The 17,451-nt window shown below is 41.2% G+C and overlaps 1 protein-coding gene across 3 annotated transcripts in view; it reads right to left on the bottom strand.

Moving 5' to 3' along the window:
- Positions 1-913: 913 nt before the first annotated feature.
- cgnl1 (cingulin-like 1) overlaps positions 914-17,451 on the bottom strand; it is a 30,075-nt gene continuing 13,537 nt past the window's right edge. For all 3 annotated transcript variants that reach the window (XM_046386410.1, XM_046386418.1, XM_046386401.1), the window contains exons 9-19: positions 11,002-11,208; positions 10,789-10,893; positions 10,540-10,692; positions 9,946-10,116; positions 7,096-7,257; positions 6,807-6,896; positions 4,090-4,173; positions 3,738-3,862; positions 2,874-2,982; positions 2,562-2,725; positions 914-2,470 (exon numbers count right to left, since the gene is read on the bottom strand). In XM_046386410.1, coding sequence (XP_046242366.1) covers positions 2,311-2,470; positions 2,562-2,725; positions 2,874-2,982; positions 3,738-3,862; positions 4,090-4,173; positions 6,807-6,896; positions 7,096-7,257; positions 9,946-10,116; positions 10,540-10,692; positions 10,789-10,893; positions 11,002-11,208 — 1,530 coding nt within the window. In that variant the 3' untranslated portion in view covers positions 914-2,310. The remainder of the gene's footprint in view (positions 2,471-2,561; positions 2,726-2,873; positions 2,983-3,737; positions 3,863-4,089; positions 4,174-6,806; positions 6,897-7,095; positions 7,258-9,945; positions 10,117-10,539; positions 10,693-10,788; positions 10,894-11,001; positions 11,209-17,451) is intronic.

Below are 17,451 nucleotides of genomic sequence, written 5' to 3'. Positions count from 1 at the left end.
AGACTGGTGCACACACCACTCCAGTTTTCTACATAAAAGTAGATCTAATGTTGGGTTTTTTGACAGGGATGGACAGCAAGGAAAAAAAAACACTTTTAAACATCAATGTAAGAAGAGATCTCTATGAAACATGCTGGGCTGTGTTCTACAGCAGCTCCACACCAGGAATCGTTTTTTTGTTTGTGTGTTTTTTTCAAAGCTGAGACTGAAGGAGGTCAAAACTCTGCACTGAAAGGTGATTAGAACTAAACACAGGATTCATGTGCTTCATTTGTTCCAGCAGGAAAAATACCGACCTGCTGAGCACGAAATTAAAGATAAAGAGCTGCTGTTGACACAGCTGCTTTGACCCCGCGGAGAATTTGTCAGAGGACGAGAAGTCAAAAACCTCATCCAAAAGTCAAAACCAGCAGTGGGAAATATGTTTACACAAGTATTGTACTTAAGTATAAAGTAGTAGAAAGCGGAAAGATTCAAGGCACAGTTACCTCAGAATCATACTGCAGTCCAGTACATTTCAAAAGAAATATGGCCTTTTTTACTCACTCAATGTATCTGACTGCTGTAGTTACTTTGTAATTTACATTTTGCTTGGTACATGCTAATGGTATCTCTTGAGTCCTTAAAGTTATTTTCTTAAAAGTGAAAAAAGAAAGCCACTGAGGTGAGCTCTTTAAACCTGACTGAACAGTTAGAATAAGGTAACATTTTTCTTCTATAGCAGCACAATGTCTTATTCTGTTTTCTTTCAAGATTTTGTCACTCATTTCTAAAACAGCTTTGAAGATTATTATACAAAATTATCATATTAGACACAAATTATTATTCAAAGCAGAGTATGTTATATGTCTGGCAGAGGATATTTAAAGGTTAACATTAGTTGCCAGGAATTATTCAACAAGGACAAGGCAAGTGAGAGTAACTGGAAGTAACTTTATTTTAGTCTCAGCAGGATTTCTGAACATACAAATGTGTACAGAGAGGTAGCGGCAGGAATTTGTCTCAATCCATCCTCCCTCCACAGGCTTCGGATTTGGGAATATTCAGCACAGAGCCAACAGAGAGTGCAAAATATCACAGTGTAGCAGAAAACATCAACTTCCACTGTAAATTCCCTCATGCAGTTCAAGGAAAATTACAGATCTACATCTTCTTTGACAGGCATTATAAGGCCTCAGTATGTACATGCCAACACACTTCATATCCACAGGTATGAGGTTAAACAAAAAGACTTAACCGCATTCAGGATCAACCCTGCCCCATTCGCAAAGAGAGAAATCACCAGAGAGTGAAGTTAAATCAAAGTGTTTCCAGTATAATAATTATCTTCAGAGGTGAAATGGTTGTTTGGTTTACTAACTGCTGGAAGTCTGATTCAGAATCAGTAATCACAGAAGAGGCTGAAGAGAGTTCACTTAGATATTTTCCCATGATTGCATAAAGCAGCCTCTTCCAAGGGCACAAGCAATACTGTGATGTCACTAATATTTGGAGTAACATGTGTGATAAGATTACAACAAATGCCTGCTGAAAACATTTTCATGGATTTGTCATCAAACCTTATAAAACTGTATAAAAATGAATGTGTACAAAGTCCCTCATTTACTGTTCCCTAAACCCTCACTGAGCCAGGAGTTTGTAAAGTCGACTGAATAAATTAAAAAAACAACAAAAACATTCTCGCACTCCTCACTTCATAAATTCGGATTTGATCTTCATTCTTTAAAAAGGTAAATATATTTTATTGGAATGAATGATGTAAAAATTAATATTCAGATACTGTGTGAAAATATAACATATTTGATAGGTATAAAAAGTCAGGATTAATAACTTCATGTTATCCACAAAAGGCAGTACTGGTTGTCTTGTTCTACAGTGCATTTAAGAGTGTGTTTCTAAGTTCACTACTATCAGAAAAATCATTGACAAGCAAGTGTGATCCATTTGTTAACAAAGGAAAATACACAAATTTACATAAGACCACATATGCGAATGTAAAATTATTCAATTAAACAGCATATACATTTAATTTCTACGGGACAGGCTAAATCATTTCAGAGCTGCTCAAATAATACTGAGTGAATTTAGGAACATTAAGATTGTACCCAGAAATAATCCTGGAAGAATTATGTGAGCTCTGCTGAAGTATGGATTTTCCTAAAAATACTTCAAATTGTCTGAATATTAGCTTGAAAGATGTTTCTGTGCAGAATCTCCAGTTTGGTTCAAATGCACAAGGCACGAGCCTCTAGCCGTCTGGTCCACCACCGATGAATTTACAGCAGCTTCATCCTCGACCTCTGGCTTGGTTTACAAAGTAAAGGTGGACAGGATGTTGTCCTGACTCGAGGAGCGCTTGTAGCCTGATGATGAGCTGAAGTACGTCTCCCCATCGGTGCTGACGTCATCATCGTCATCGTCATCGTCGTCGTGCAGAGTGCTGAGCAGCGGGGCAGAGCTGCTCTTACGCCTGGATCAGACACAGCCGTGTTACAACTAGGACACTCACAGTGTCAGTGTTTTATTTTTAAGTCTTTTCTTTTTTTGTTTTGGCTGTTTACCTGATCTCACTTCGCAGGGCTTTGAGCTGGCTCTGGAGCTGCTCGTTGGCTTCCTGCTGCTCATCCAGGTCTCTCTGCAGCTTCTTTTTGCTGTGCTCCAGTCGGTCAATCTCCTCCTCGGCCTCATCCATCTGCCGTTTCAAGGCCTTGAGACGCAGGTTCAACTTCAAGAAGAATCAACACGCGCAGTATTAAAAGGGTTCGACAAACAGTGACCAACAATCATTTACACACAATGACTGAGTGACAAACTATTAATTTAATTAAAAGTTTAATGAGCATGTCTGAATGTGAGAGTCTTTTATTACATACTTGGTCCTTTTGATCTTGCATCGAGTGATGTTCTTCTTCACCCTGCATCATCATCTCTTTTACCTTCCTCTCTAGCCTGCGGTTCACCAGCTGTAGGTTGGCACGCTCCCTAAAACACATGCAGCACGATGCATCATCACGCATGCATCCTGCAGACTAAGCCATAGACTGTATAAAACACGGACACAGTCTCAGTCGAGCCACTGCTAAGCTCAGGGTGGTGGCTCTGGCTGTTGCCATCTTGGCACTGCGTGACTCCACTCAACTTCTGACTAATACAACAATGGGGAAAGGAGTGGAGCAGGTTCCTTGGACTGTCTGTCCGGACAGTTAACCACACAGTGAGCCAAATTATTTGGATGATATTTGGATGAAATGGCACTAACAACACAAACACGTCCAGGAGGTCAAGTTCAGTGCTTCAAGTTAGCTCAGGTGATGCGCAGCAGACAGATAACAGCTAGTTGTCACTCAAAGTAGCCAAGCAGCCCCCCCTCCCGAGAAATTAGTTGTAGCAGGCCATAAACATGTTTATTTCTGTTGTAAAGTTAGGCATCTTAACATATTGGTCTGGTCTCACTTTTGGAGCCAGCATCAAGCTTGGCATAAACTTTAGAACTAAAAGAATGATGAAATGGTCAGAGTCTCTGCAAGGTCTGAATATCCAGAGAATACCCTCTGTATAACGCTGTGATCTAAAAACTCTAACTTTCATCTGAAACCAAGAACTCAGTACCTGGCTGTCATACCCAACCTATTGAACTGCTCTAATTTTCAGTCAACCTTTCCCCTAAAGCTTTGCTCTTCCATCACTTTAACCACAGAACACCTCATCTCTACTCCCAGCCGGAGCCTTCATCTCACCTTTCCTCCCCCTCCAGCCGCTCCTCGAGCTCCTGTATGCGCTCCTCCAGCTGGGCTACCAGGCCCTCTTTGTTGGACTTCTGGGAGCCCTCTAGATGAGACACTCTGCTCTTCAGGTCTCTGTTCTGCCAAGGTCAGGGAGAAGTAATGAGGTGATTAACTGGGCTAATCTTCGTTTATATCAAAATCATGTCAGTGTATCAAAAACGAAGTGGAAATTGATGTGAGAAAGGACACAATCAAATGAAAATGGCAGAATGATATATGGATGAAATGAGCTGGTGTTTTGTCGTGCGTTTGTTGAGTACCACTGTGTGTGTAGTTGTTTTCCTCCAGACAGGAGAGTGTGTACCTGTCTCTCCAGTGCAATCTTGTCACACTCCAGGTCCTGTCTGCTAGCCCTCTCCTGCAGGAGTTCATTCCTCATCTGCTCCACCTGTCAAGCCGAGTCCAGAAACTGTCATCGCTGCAGTCCCACACAGTCTGATGACAATTATTATCAGATACTGCCTGAGTCTCACTTGGCAACAGAAACCACCACAGCGCGCAGTGAGTCAAAATGCTAAACAATAGAAGACTTAATGCTCAAAGGGCCTCACTTAATTGGTGAACTGGATTTTCCTGTTTGGCTGCATTCCACTTTTCGAGACCTTCATGTAAATTCTGTGACACCAGGTTTCATTGGAAAAATAAAACCTAATGACAGTAGCTTCTGTAAATAAAATATGACTGTGTGTGTCAGAGGGTATATAAAATATTTTTTAAATAGTTTTTAAACCTGGGGACACTTTTGTCTGTGTGGCTGATTTACATCATTAAAGGAACAGTCTAACATTTCACTTAATTCACTTATTTTATTTCTTGCTGAAAGCCAAGCTCAATACCATAAATACAAGGTTATGAACAGCAGGCAGTTAGCTTAGCTTAATATTAATAAATAAAAAGGGGGTGGGGTAGCAAGTCTGGATAACAGAATCCACCCACCAGCACCTCTAAAGTTCTCTGATTAACATCTTACAGGTACAACAGCTGAAGAACATTAAAAGTTGGGTTACACTGTTATATGAACAAGCTTTGGAAGTACTAGCAGGCAGATTTGGTTACCAAGCCAGCCATTTCCCCCTGTATCTGACCTTTACGCTAAAATAGATGGATAATAGCCTTATATTCAAGGGACAGCTATGAGAGCAGTATAGATGACCTCATCCAACTCCTGACATGAAAGTGTATAATTGTACATCCCCAAGTCTCAAACTACTCCTTTAACAGTAATCTGGTGTCATCATATATCCATTCAGTGAACATGAAATCAACTCACAGAGGCCTAACTGCGTGAACACGACTGCTCAGAGATAGCCTACTTCAAAAGAAGCAGGGATGAAAACTAATCGATACAGTGGTGATGGTTCTTTCTTTGTGAGGGGAGCTTAGAATTGGTGATATTTTATGCCAATTAGTGGGTGACAGTGGGCTGCTCCGATGAACGATGGCCCCTATAACTGGTGCACCCAGCACAGTGCTTGAGGGAGCTGAATCAGCGGACTGGAACATACAGCGAAACTAATCTGCTTTGTGAAAGACGGCAGGAGAGGAGAGGGGAGATTACTCTCATTTAGACAGGAGAGGAGCACCTGGTGCCAGGAGAGACGCAGGTGTTCTTCCTGCTGCCTCTGCTGCAACCCCACCACCCCTCCACCCCATAGCCATAGATCCCCACACCCCCACCCTTCTTCTCCCCACAGACATTATAGTACACACACCAGCACGCACCGGCACGCATGCAAGTGTGTGCGTACATGCTCTCTCTCCCACCCAGACACACACACACACACACACACACACACACACACACACCACAAGCTCTCAACCGACTCGACTCTGACTGCACAAAGCTCAAGTGTTGCCTTGTCAGTCAACCTCAGCCTCACACTGAACCAATGCCGCTCTTCTCTCACCGACAGGAATTTTTGAAAAGGGAAACCATTTAAAGCAAATTTTAATACTCTACTCAGCCACAATAAGCCTCTCTTAATGTCGCTACACTCATTAGTTTAAAATTTTGGCTACAGCCTTTGAATGTATGTCAGTTCCAGACTGAGAGGAACCTGCAAACGAAGCCAAATCTCACAGGTCTGTCTTTGGGAGCTCATAGTTTGGAGTTGCAAAGGTGCCACCGTACTATAAATATAAAGTATTAAATCAGTAGGGTTGCAATAAAATGCAGTGTTATTTCAAAAAGTCTAGCACAGACATCCTCTCTCTGATTACTAAGCACTCCCCCATAAACAAACAACAATCCTTAAAGCACATGTACTTTATCTAAATCTTGCTTTACAGTGCCTCCGTCAGCAGCTTTATCAGCGAGGAAGAAAAACTGGAGCATTTGCTTGCGAGAATATAAAAACTGACTTCAAGCACAAGAGCTGGATTTGTTCTTGAGATGAAGTTACTGAGCATAATTTCTAAGTGAACCCGGCAACCTGAAAACTTGAGGCATTTGGCAGCATGCATATTTTGGCTCGGGTGGTGCATTAAGAAGGGCCTTTTGTGGCTGATGCATGAAAATTGGATAGACGCTCTCAGACCACGCCGGCAGGCCGCCAACTTGAATGATTATGCAAGATCATCTTACAAAGCAATAACCCGTCGGCTTTACTCCGACCAGAAATAAACTGGGAATTTGTGGAGTGTGCGTATTATATATAAAGATGCACATGCACACACACACACACATACACACTCACACTCACCTGAGAGAGCATTAATACAACCCACCAATCCGCATGTGAATCATGTGAATTGAGTCTTTCAGGAGTGTATTTCAGACCTGAGATTGTTTTGTGGAGATCACATGTTGGTTTCATTCAGAGATTAGTGATTGCGGTCATGATGTTAGAGGCGGAAGACAAAGCAAACAGGAGATCTGGTTATCATTTACAAGTTGAGATGGAACAGAGACACGTCTGTGTGAACTGAAGTGAACATGGACAGCAGGTCACTGACACAGGTGAACACCAATAATGAGAATGTGTTGTGTTGAGAATGTGTGTGTGTGTGCAAGCATTGTACCTGCTCCCTTCCTCGGTCTATCCTGTCTATCATCTGGTCTCCGTTTTGACGCTCTTCTTCCAGGTCCAACTCCAGCTGAGCAATCCTGTCCTGCAAAACCAAGAGTGGTTACATCTGTACAGTTAGTGAGTGTCGATATCCTAATCAACTTTCTATCAATATGCAGGAGAACCACTGACAACTGAGGTTTAAAAATGTTCACATATCCTAAATGATTGTCATGAGGTCTCTTATCATGTCTGCTAATCACAAAACCTGCACAAATGGCTTTACTTCAATCATGATGTACCTCCATGAGTTTGATCTGTCGAGCTTTGTCATCTTTAGCACTGGCCTTTGCCTCAGCCTCCACCTCCAGATCGTGGACCTTTTCCTCCAGTGCCTTCTCCCTGAGCAGAGCCTCGTCTCGTTCCCTCTGACAGCGCCGCATGTCCTCCTCCTGGTGTGATAACTAAAACGAAACACAACATCAACATAATTCAACACCTGAAAAACTTAAACGTCATTGCTTATTACGAACACATTTTATTGTCCTGTATGCTGTAAATATTTAGACCACAGAGAATATTTTTTGATGCATGCAGGAGCCCTAAAGATCAATGAAACAGGTCTAGCGTCCTATTAACGGACTCAGCGTGTTACAATACGTCTGCATTATGTGTGGATTAAACCCTGCCTTCCTGATGAAAAGTCCATCTCCTTTTTCAGTATGTCAAATTGTTTCTTATCAAGTAGTTGCTGCTTAGGGAAATTATTATATGGTTCCCTGAGTGACTAATGAATCCAGTGCAGCTAGTGTTTTCCCCCCTCTGTTCATTCAGCAGCAGTGCCCCCCACAGCTGGAAAATTGCCCCCACTGCTTAATGCTCAGACAATGAAAATTCATCATCTGCCTTTATTTCTCACCCAGAACATATTTGGCCATTAGTGCAGAACTGTTCCATATTTCATCATGTAAATACTTAAGTAAGACCTAATTTAAGCCATGGAGCTGAAGCTGAACATACAAAGACATAGTAATAGGTGTAATGGGGTAATCGTGCATCCTCTCTAAGGCCTCAAATAACAACAACACCAGTTTAGATATGAATAATTTACTGAATTAACAAATGAATAAAGCAGATCTACTTAATGAAACCTACTATGGTTTACTGCTGTTTGGTTTCTGGCTTCTTGGCCAGGTGGCTCTTGAAAGGAAAGGCTTTTAAAAAAAAAGAAGCACGTATGTGGCCTACACCTGTAATTTTAGTGATAGTCCTCCAAGTTCACATGGGTGGAGATGAACGGGGCATTTGAGAGCAGCTGGAAAAGTGGACTCACTAGGCCCAGTCCGGAGCAATCACTTTCTCGGGAGATGGAGGGGGAGTAGGAGGAGGATATGAATCCTGCCAGCACAGCTTTCACAACAATGATATCACAACCCTGACATCCTCCTCTTCCTGTACACCAGCTGCACAAAGATACACCACCATGGATGAAGGCAGGAAAAAGGATGCTGACCTTATCCCTACATATATTCTTTAGTCACGAGCACATGTCCAGCTAAAAATCCATATCAGGAACATCCTGATCAGTAAAAGTGGCAGCATGTTAAGCCTGTCAAATAAGGTGCCCAAAGGTTAGAGTAGAAAATTCATCTCAGCGAAGAAAATGTTAATTCTCTTTCCTTTGCTAGGAAGCCTCTTGGCTCAAAATCTCAAAACAGCCTGCCAAAACCTCTATTAAAAAGGTACCCAGTGGACTTTTCATTATAAACAGACACGATTTTGTTTACAGGGTTAGAGTTAGGGTACATTGTGTGTATCCCTAAGGCATAACAAACATGCTGCATGCATTTCCTACCTCATGCAAACCCTTTATTTTATAAATCTGCACTGTTTGCATGTGCTTGTTAACAGTCATCGTCTTGTCTTTCTTAACTGGAAGCTTCCTTTAAGGGGACATTCCATCAACAACTCCCTGTCAAGTCAACAGAAACCTGCATCACATCAACCCTGTGATTTTGTCCAAGCGTGCAAGTCTAAACATTGTTTCATAGCACCACTAGTGGTCACCCACATATGGTTGACTTATTATACAGTATATTCTTTGTTTTTACAGGACCACATCCCACATCAGCACTCTAAATTCACTCAAACAGAAAGTTTCGGGTTTATATTTGAAAAAAACAGCAAAATATATTCTTGCTACATATCAGTATCATAACATCGGTCCATCACTCACAGAAGAGTCAAAACACACCTTCAAAGACATTTAGCGTTTTACACTTGCTGCTTTTGGGTCTGAATAAGCATAAAAACTGACAGTAAGACAGTGAATTATAACCCTGTAACTCACACGGTCTCAGGAAACTGCAGATGGATGCTAACGTGAAAAAGGAGCACTGCTCTTTTAAGTGCTGTTGTCATTACAACTGCTTGTTTTTGCTTGTGGCCTTACTTCCCTCAGTGACAATATATCTAAATGTCCTGAAGAATTTCTGCTTTTGCTGAACGATTAAACTGTTTCTGTGTGGTCACCATAAATACAATCTTAACTGCCACACCTTGTTAGATAAATGTTTGATAGATAAATAAAGGAAAATAAGTCACCCTCGTTCTAACATAAATTATTCACATTCATCTATTTCTTTCTTCTTCCTTCAACAAAAAACATGCCTCACATTCCAAAGTGCTGACAGAGAGGGGTTAGCTGAATACAAACAATGCAGAGTGACCACAAGTTTCACCATTATGGTGTTACGGCCACACATCAAAGCATTATAAAGAAATTCTCCACATTTCCATTTTAATTCTCACTCCGAGCGTAAACATTCATTTTCATAAAGAACAGAGGTCTTCTGCGGCTTCACTCAGCCCAGTGCCCTCACTTTAATATTATATTTTGGGTCTGAGAGGGCAGCAGGGAGCAGAAATACCTAAGCGATGACATCTCTCTCTGAAAGGAGAGTATGATGTTGAAAAGAGGGGGTTAAACTGGTTGAGTCAGAACAATGGCTCATCATCTGCTATTCTGCATGGGAGGCCTCGGCTGGCCTGACTAATGATGGCCCTGAGCTGACCACTCGCTTCATGAAAGCAGTGTCAGCATTCAAATCTGTGCCCATTACATTAGACGGGTCTCATGGAGCCAACTGTACCTCTTCTTGCAGGGTTTTGGTAGCCAGAAGGTATTTCTCCAGCTCCTGTCCTCGCTCCTTCAGAAGTCTCTGCAGCTCCGTCAGCTCCCGACGGTTCTTCTCTTTGTAAATGTCAATCTGCTCCTGCAGCTCCAGGGTGGATGACTGTGACGCATCCACAATATCATTCATCTGCAGACACATTGAGATGAGGCACAGGTCAAAGACAGAAGGATGGAAAAAAAAAGAACTTGGAAAGGAACCTTTCAAATCTCTTAATTCTAAAAAACAGAAGTGAAATCCTTCAATGGTGAAAAGAAAATGTTCTTCAAGCATCCTTGTTTTTACTAATTCTCCCAGTTGGTATTTTAAATCAACAAGCCCAACTTAATTAAGCTTTTAACGTACCCTTTCTGCATGCTCAACAGTTGCTGAAGAGCATTTTCTTTTCTTCCAGAGAAAAATAACATTCTCTGGACTGGAGCAGTTGGCCTCTTCACTGTTAAAATAACTTATTACTAAATAACTACAACTCAGATTTTTACTGAAAAAAGGGGAAAAATGGTGAGCATTTGGTGAAATGTATTTCTGTCTTATATACTCAAGTGCACTCACCTCCCTTTGGAGTTTCTCCACTGTGCGGTCCAGCAACCTCCTCTCTTCCTCTATGTCATTCTTCATGTTCTTGAACTGCTCCTTCTGAGCCCTCTCCTCTTGTAACCTCTCCTCCAACTCCTTGTGTTCACTGCTCAGTTTGCTCAAGTTTCTCTATGGAAGGACAAGATATTAGGGATGTCAAACTGTGCTTGTGAAAGGGATCCACATTTTTGCACATGCAGCGTTGAACAGCTTTGCTAGTTTCACCTGCACATCCTCCAATCGAACGGTCAACGCTCGATTGGCACGTGACATCTCCTCCTCTTGCTCCTTAATTTCAGCCAAAGATTCTTCCAGCTGTTTTTTCTCTCGCTGTTAAGTAGACACATAAGTCTTTAACGCTGTGTAATATGCAACAGCAGTTTAATAAAACTAGTATCAGCTGTATTTTTTGTGACCTTATAGACATAAACCCCACACCTCCAGTCGGCCGACTCTGTCCCCCAGTCTGCTCTCCTGTAGTTTGGCCTCGTCGATGATGCGGTTGAGTTTGGCCACCTCATTTTCCAGCTCTTGTGCCCGCCTGCGCAGCCGCTCAGCCTCTTGAGAAAGCCGTCCTACTTGGCCCTCCACTGTACCCTTGGCTGCCTCGACTTCAGCCTTCTCACGGACCGCTGCTGCGCTGCTCTGCAGATCAGAACAGGACACGAGGATTCAGTACAAAAGAGGCAGGAGTCTGTGACACTCAACAGAAAGCGGAACAAAATGCACGATGGAACGTTTGAGACTCATGCAACAAAAAGCTGTTTGAAGTGCTGAGTTTTTCACTGGAATTTTGTTGCTGTGGAGACCTAGAGTAACAATGTACTCCTTTCATTCTCTCACACTTTATAACAAACCACAAATGAAGGCAATTAAATCTGAGCTCGTTAACATCTGCTTACTGAGGGCCACACAATGTGAACAGGTCATTAAGGCAGATCTGACAGTCTCCTGTGTCACTACAGTTACAGTTAGTCCACTTCATATACTGCTGTGAAGGGACGTGTCTACCGGTGCGCAAATTTGTGAATGAACAGATTGCTGACATTTCAAGGTGCAGTGCTGTGCAAAAGAGGACGAACGGGAGACAGACAAAAACACATGTCTGTGTGGGAGGGGGAGATGGAGTGAAAGAAAACTGACAACAACCACATGACTCAATCCATACGACTGATAACAGGTTTCAGTTGTGATGGCAACCCTCTAACGAGTGACAGCACTTGACAAATGTCTCGCAAATGTTTCTTTGAAAACAAGATTTTTACATGGAATGTTAGGAAACTGGTTTGTCAATTTCCTGTTCATCTCAGTCTCAGTACAGTGAGGTATGCTCGCACCTCACCTATGGTTACTGTTTCACAGTGTATGTGTATACGTGTGTGTGTGTGTGTGTGTGTGGACTGATATTGACATTGATATGTCAGCAGAAAACCTACATGTGCCCCGTTTAAAAAGCACATGAAAGAAACAAGGACGGATTTTAACTATCATGAGATTTTAACTCCAGCAAGCAAAAGGAGGTAACTTATTTACAAATGTAAATTTTAATTTCTGCAGCAATCCAAAGTCTACTACTCCTCACCCCTTGACACTCTTTGTGACTAAGGTGAAAGGCACTCGCCGGTCACCTCGTTATGTCGTCACTGTGCGTGAACAGAGGAACCTCCTGCACTGGAAAGGTGACAGATGCCTCCCTGCTTCAGTGGTAGCAGGCCAGTCAGACCTGTTTCCCCTGTCACCACAGAGCCACCCTCATGTCTGCCTCGCTGGGTCATTTCATTTAGTGACAGGAGCAAGAAGCTCTGTACAGACTGAACACTGCCATACCTGAAACCTTTCACCTGAGAATTCATGTTTGATGACAAACCGTAGAAAAAGAAAACTTCACAGATTTTATAGTAATGAAAAACTGCGACCAGAGAGTTAGAACCAACTCTCTGTAAATGCAGCTCTACTTCTCAGCACCTCTCCAAAAATCAATCAACACTTCTCTAAAACAGTTTCAACACAAACTGAACTTTATTATTCCCCTGAAGGTAAATAAATTTACGGTTGCATCTGCCGTTTGGGCCCAGACAATCTGGTTCCGTGAGTTATATTGTGTTACAGCAATTTCCTCACATTGCATTGAAAATTCACTTATTAAAGTGTCTGTTTTAGCAAACAAATTCTGCTAACTGGCCTTCAAACTAAAATGACTGAAATCTGCATCATTATTGTTATTAAGTAACCTTTGCAATAAAGTCTTTTTTTAGATGTTTCACATTAACATTTGTGTAATAATAACTGTGAAATATTCTGCAATCCATGTTATTGCACCATGTCATTGTGTCGAGGGTGGAGGCTCAGGAATGGAAAAATGGGTTGGGTGGGATGTGGGGATAAACAGCTTTCACTACAATAATAAAAGCATTGATAAGATGTGTCAGTGCTCCATTTTAACAACATACACAGCAAATTCAGCCTTCGCACGTCTTAGGCCTGTCCCACTTCCCACACTGGGTCATAGGAGTTAAAAACATGGGCAAAGTCGCAGAGGGAGGGAGAGGCTGCAGCTGTCTGTGAGAGGAAGCAGCAGGGGATGCAGTGTGTTGACTTGTTGAAAAAGCTTGTGAAAAGACTGTAAGACAAAATGTCACCTTTACAAAAACCATTAATATTACCAACTGGAAGACTAGCTCTTCAGTTTCTCTTTTCAGTTTGTCTTTTCTTATTCACTACTACAAAAAGTTAATCATTCATCAGAAGTGTTTAAGCACGTGTAACAATCATTGAAGGATTAATACTAACAAAACAACCATTTTATCAGCTATCTGACAATGATTTGTTTACACTGTCTATTTAGTGCAATTCTTTACCACCTCTTTAAATACTCATTTAATAAAGAGACTGACGCACAAGCTGACTTCAGAGTACTTATATAATATCACAGGAAAATATGTACTAATATCAAACCACTAGTCCTCTTTTAACTTCATCTACCAAAACTCAAAGTTTGAAGAGGGTGCTCGTGTGTGCTCAAATTGTTTGTTTAAAGTTGCACATTAACTGACTTTGTGCAGTCTTTGAAGAATAGCACAAATGCTGGAAGTGAGGAATGCGTCCCAGGTCGTGTGCTGTGGTGAAATCTTGGCTCTGCCGGTTATTCCTAACAAATCTGCTTGCAGCAGAACAAAAGAGCTCATAGTCTAAAAATAAATATGGCTGCAAGAGACCAGCAATGGACATCCACAACCAAGCATAATGAACTAAAAACAGTAACTTTAATAAATGTCAGCAAGATTAATCACTTAAATAATACAAGTATAACACGTAACAATCTCAAATGCAACACTATGAGTAGTGCAGTAAAGTAGCTAGGACATTTTTAAATATTCAGAATGACTTTGTACAGAGAGCTAGTGTCCACAAAAGCAGCTGCTAACATATTGTAATTTCTCTCTCCTCTTCTGATGTTGCTCTACACTTGTTTTCTTTTGTTCTTTCAAGGCAAACATTTTGGAACTGTTTTTCCACGTGTTCTTGTCCCACTTCAACCATCTGGTTAACTCTCAAACCATTTTTTTCTCTCTAACCAAACAGAGCAGCAATTAACATAACAAAAAATAAAATGTTGAGAAAAACAAAAAAACAGGAAAATAATCTCTCTTCTCAAGCTTCATGTAATGCATGATACAATATACTCACTATTTAAATTGGATTTAATTGATATCATTTTGGAAGCAGCCGTCACAAGCCCACTAGACAACTCTCTGCTCATGTATGTTGCAACAAACAACAGTTCACACACACAGTCAGTATTCTCCCAGATGTGGACAGATGCATTATGCTCTGTCAAGTGAAAAGCTGCTTCTGATTGCACTTGTGCACTCAGCTGCACATATTCAAAACCAGAATGCATTGAAACACATGACTTCCTCCTACAGCAGCTGCAAAAACACTCTAAATCTGATTTCCTTTACAAAAACTGGCCCACAGCAACAACGACAAATTGGCTGGCTAATACCAAAAGAGGCGTCTCCAAATGTTCCATAAGCAGTATTTGCTCTGACATTTCCTCTTTCTTTTACTACTGGTGGATTCCCTCTCTTTTCGCTGCTCTTCCTGTTGTCAATCTTCAGTCACACATTCACAGCCTCTTGGTTGTTCCATCTTCCCCGTGTGGTAAGACTGCACCTCATTCACACATTTCATATATTGCTTTCATCTTTTCGTTTAACTTTCTGGTTTTACAAACCAATATGTGTGTCTCTATGATTTCAAGCCAGTCGTTGCAAAACCATAACCTCCAGCTCACCATCACCTGCACGCTGTTCTCCTGATACAAGATAGTTTTAACAGCCACCTGCTGTTTCTGCACTATCACAAATGTTTATAGTTGCCAATAGAAATCCTAAATCTTACATTCATCAGCTGCATGCTACAAAGTTGTTACACATTCACGCTTTTAAAAAAGTAAGCGGAGATGATTATTTTTAATGATCGGTTTCTAATTGGCTTCTCAGAGAAAAGTTATTACTTCCCGCCCTGACAGGTCCAGTCATAACAAAGAGATTAGAGCTTTGCAAGGATGCTAAAAAAATGCATAGCAATCTACAATAAGCCTTTTAACTCCTGTTAAATCTGTCTATAGACAAACCAGAAACACAGTGACTTTTTAGATAGTTTTTCCTTATTGTGGGTTTTGGCAGCTGAAGCATTTTAACAAATATAAAACGCCTTTGTTGCCCTTGAAAACGAGTCACATGTCCAAACATGACTTAATAACATAAAACTGTTCAAGGCCATTCAGAGTACAAATTGTTTAGTGTAAGGTGTCAAATTACATGAATGTAACACTTGTATCAAGAAAACTTCAGTGGAGAAGCCTGAACAGGATTCCACATAAAAGAAGGTACCAAGAACTGAGGTTAACTGGAACAGAAGGCCTGTCATGGACTGAAAGGAAGGATTGAAGTAGAAATTAAAACGTGACAGCTGAGAAGATTTGGCATCTCTTTGGTCAAAAAGGACGGTAATCAAATCTTGTCATGTCCTTGGAGAAATGGAAACTGAATCCTGCTTTTAAAAGAGTCTCTGTGCACTGCCAATTTGCAAGCTTGCCGCCGTGATTGGCTCTACCTGGGATTTAAAGAGGACAGCGAGACTGTAACCATGCAGGTGCTCCAAGAGACACTGATCGTTTAAAATAAATAAAAAAATCATTTAATAGAATAGCTTCCTAAATAAATAAATAAATCACCTTTTCGTAAGTCCTCCTTAAGTGTCAGCTGCAACAGCACCAACACTATTTGCTGACAACTACGCCCACAACTGTAATCATCATATAAACATATGAATAAGACATAGCATTGTTTGATGTGCTTCATCAGAGCACAGATAGCTTGCAAAATAAGAGAAACCACAAATTCAAAAAAAAAAGGAAAAAAAAAAGAAACTGAACACACTACCACCTGAAAGGACTTGGAGCTGCAGAGAGGGGTTCTCCAAGGTCTCAGGGCTGCCAAAAAACAACATGAAATAGGACACTTGCTGTAGTCAGTGCACAATTATATCTAAAAGAAATTTCTGAGTTTCCTGGGATTTGATCAAACTGTAGCTCGTGACCTCATGTCATGTTTTTAAAAAAGTCTTCTCACCTCGGCTTTGAACTCATTTCTCAGATGTAAAACTGGATCGTGCAGAACATATGGAGTGAAGCACTGTACAAGATGTACCACCTCATAAACATAATAACAGTAATTACAATGTGTGATGTGTGTGACTCAGACTTGAGCTAGGTCTCGCAGTGCCAAAATTGAAATCAAAGATACAGTAAAGAGAGCACAAAGACAATGAGGGGAGGCCAGTTTCCCAGGCCAAACAAGATTTGAGGACAAGGTTTAAATAAAGCTGAGAATGAGAGAGAAAGTAATGCCCAAAATCCAAATCTAACACAACAGTTAGTTAGTCTGAACACTAAACAAACACATTTACAATAAAGTCCAAATTCATGTACTGAACCAGTCAGCTAGCATAATGACAAGATCAAAATGTAATTTCAAACGCAAGCCGCTTGTCATATCCTGATTCACTGTTCATGTTCATGTGGATTAGAAGAATCCAGAACACCAAAACAATGGAAAATGAACAATCACCTGCAACTTCAGTTCACTTCACAGTGACTGTCTTTATAAGCACTGTTAGATGAAGGGAAATTCTCAAGTTCTACCACTAGTACCACTCTCAAATGTTCTTGTCACCTCAAGAGGAGATGTGTATTTAAACTGACTCCTGCAGGTTCTTTTGGCAGATTAGGCTACCGCCACATCAACAACAAACATGAAAAATCCAGACCACTGACGGCTTTCACTCAAACACGACCCTCACACGGCTGCGAAGCAACATTTACAGAACGGAATTATAAAGTATTTAGCTCCCGTTTTTGGGGTGTTTAATGCCATCAATCTACAAAGTTATCATTAAAGCTGTCTGAAGACCCCATATTTCAGCAAGGATAAACAGCTAATTCCTTCCTTGCCTTCTCTGTCAAGATCCAGAAACTCTCCATCATTTCCTTCCTCATTCGCTGCCCTGCGTCTCCTTCCTCCATCAGCTCCTAAAGCTACGCCAGAAAATGTAATGCTATCATCAAACACACAGACTCATGCAGGAGTCTTTACTTTCAAAACAAGCCCGGGGGGGAACTCTTCTCTGGGCAACGTAAGTTTGATGATCAGACAGTGAGACTTCAGTTCACACACTGGCATAGATTACTTGAAAGGCACGCAGAGATATGGACGAGAATGACAGAGACCTGAAAATGAACTGCATTTAGTTGAGTGGGAGATCACTGCGGAGTCTTGTGTGGAAACTGTGGAGTTGGGAAATGAAAAAATGCAGCATTTG

Source organism: Scatophagus argus, chromosome 1 (assembly GCF_020382885.2).
Source record: "Scatophagus argus isolate fScaArg1 chromosome 1, fScaArg1.pri, whole genome shotgun sequence".
NCBI classification, from domain to species: domain Eukaryota; kingdom Metazoa; phylum Chordata; class Actinopteri; family Scatophagidae; genus Scatophagus; species Scatophagus argus.
The sequence above is the reverse complement of the archived record's forward strand: the minus strand, read 5'-3'. Positions and strand labels throughout refer to the sequence as shown.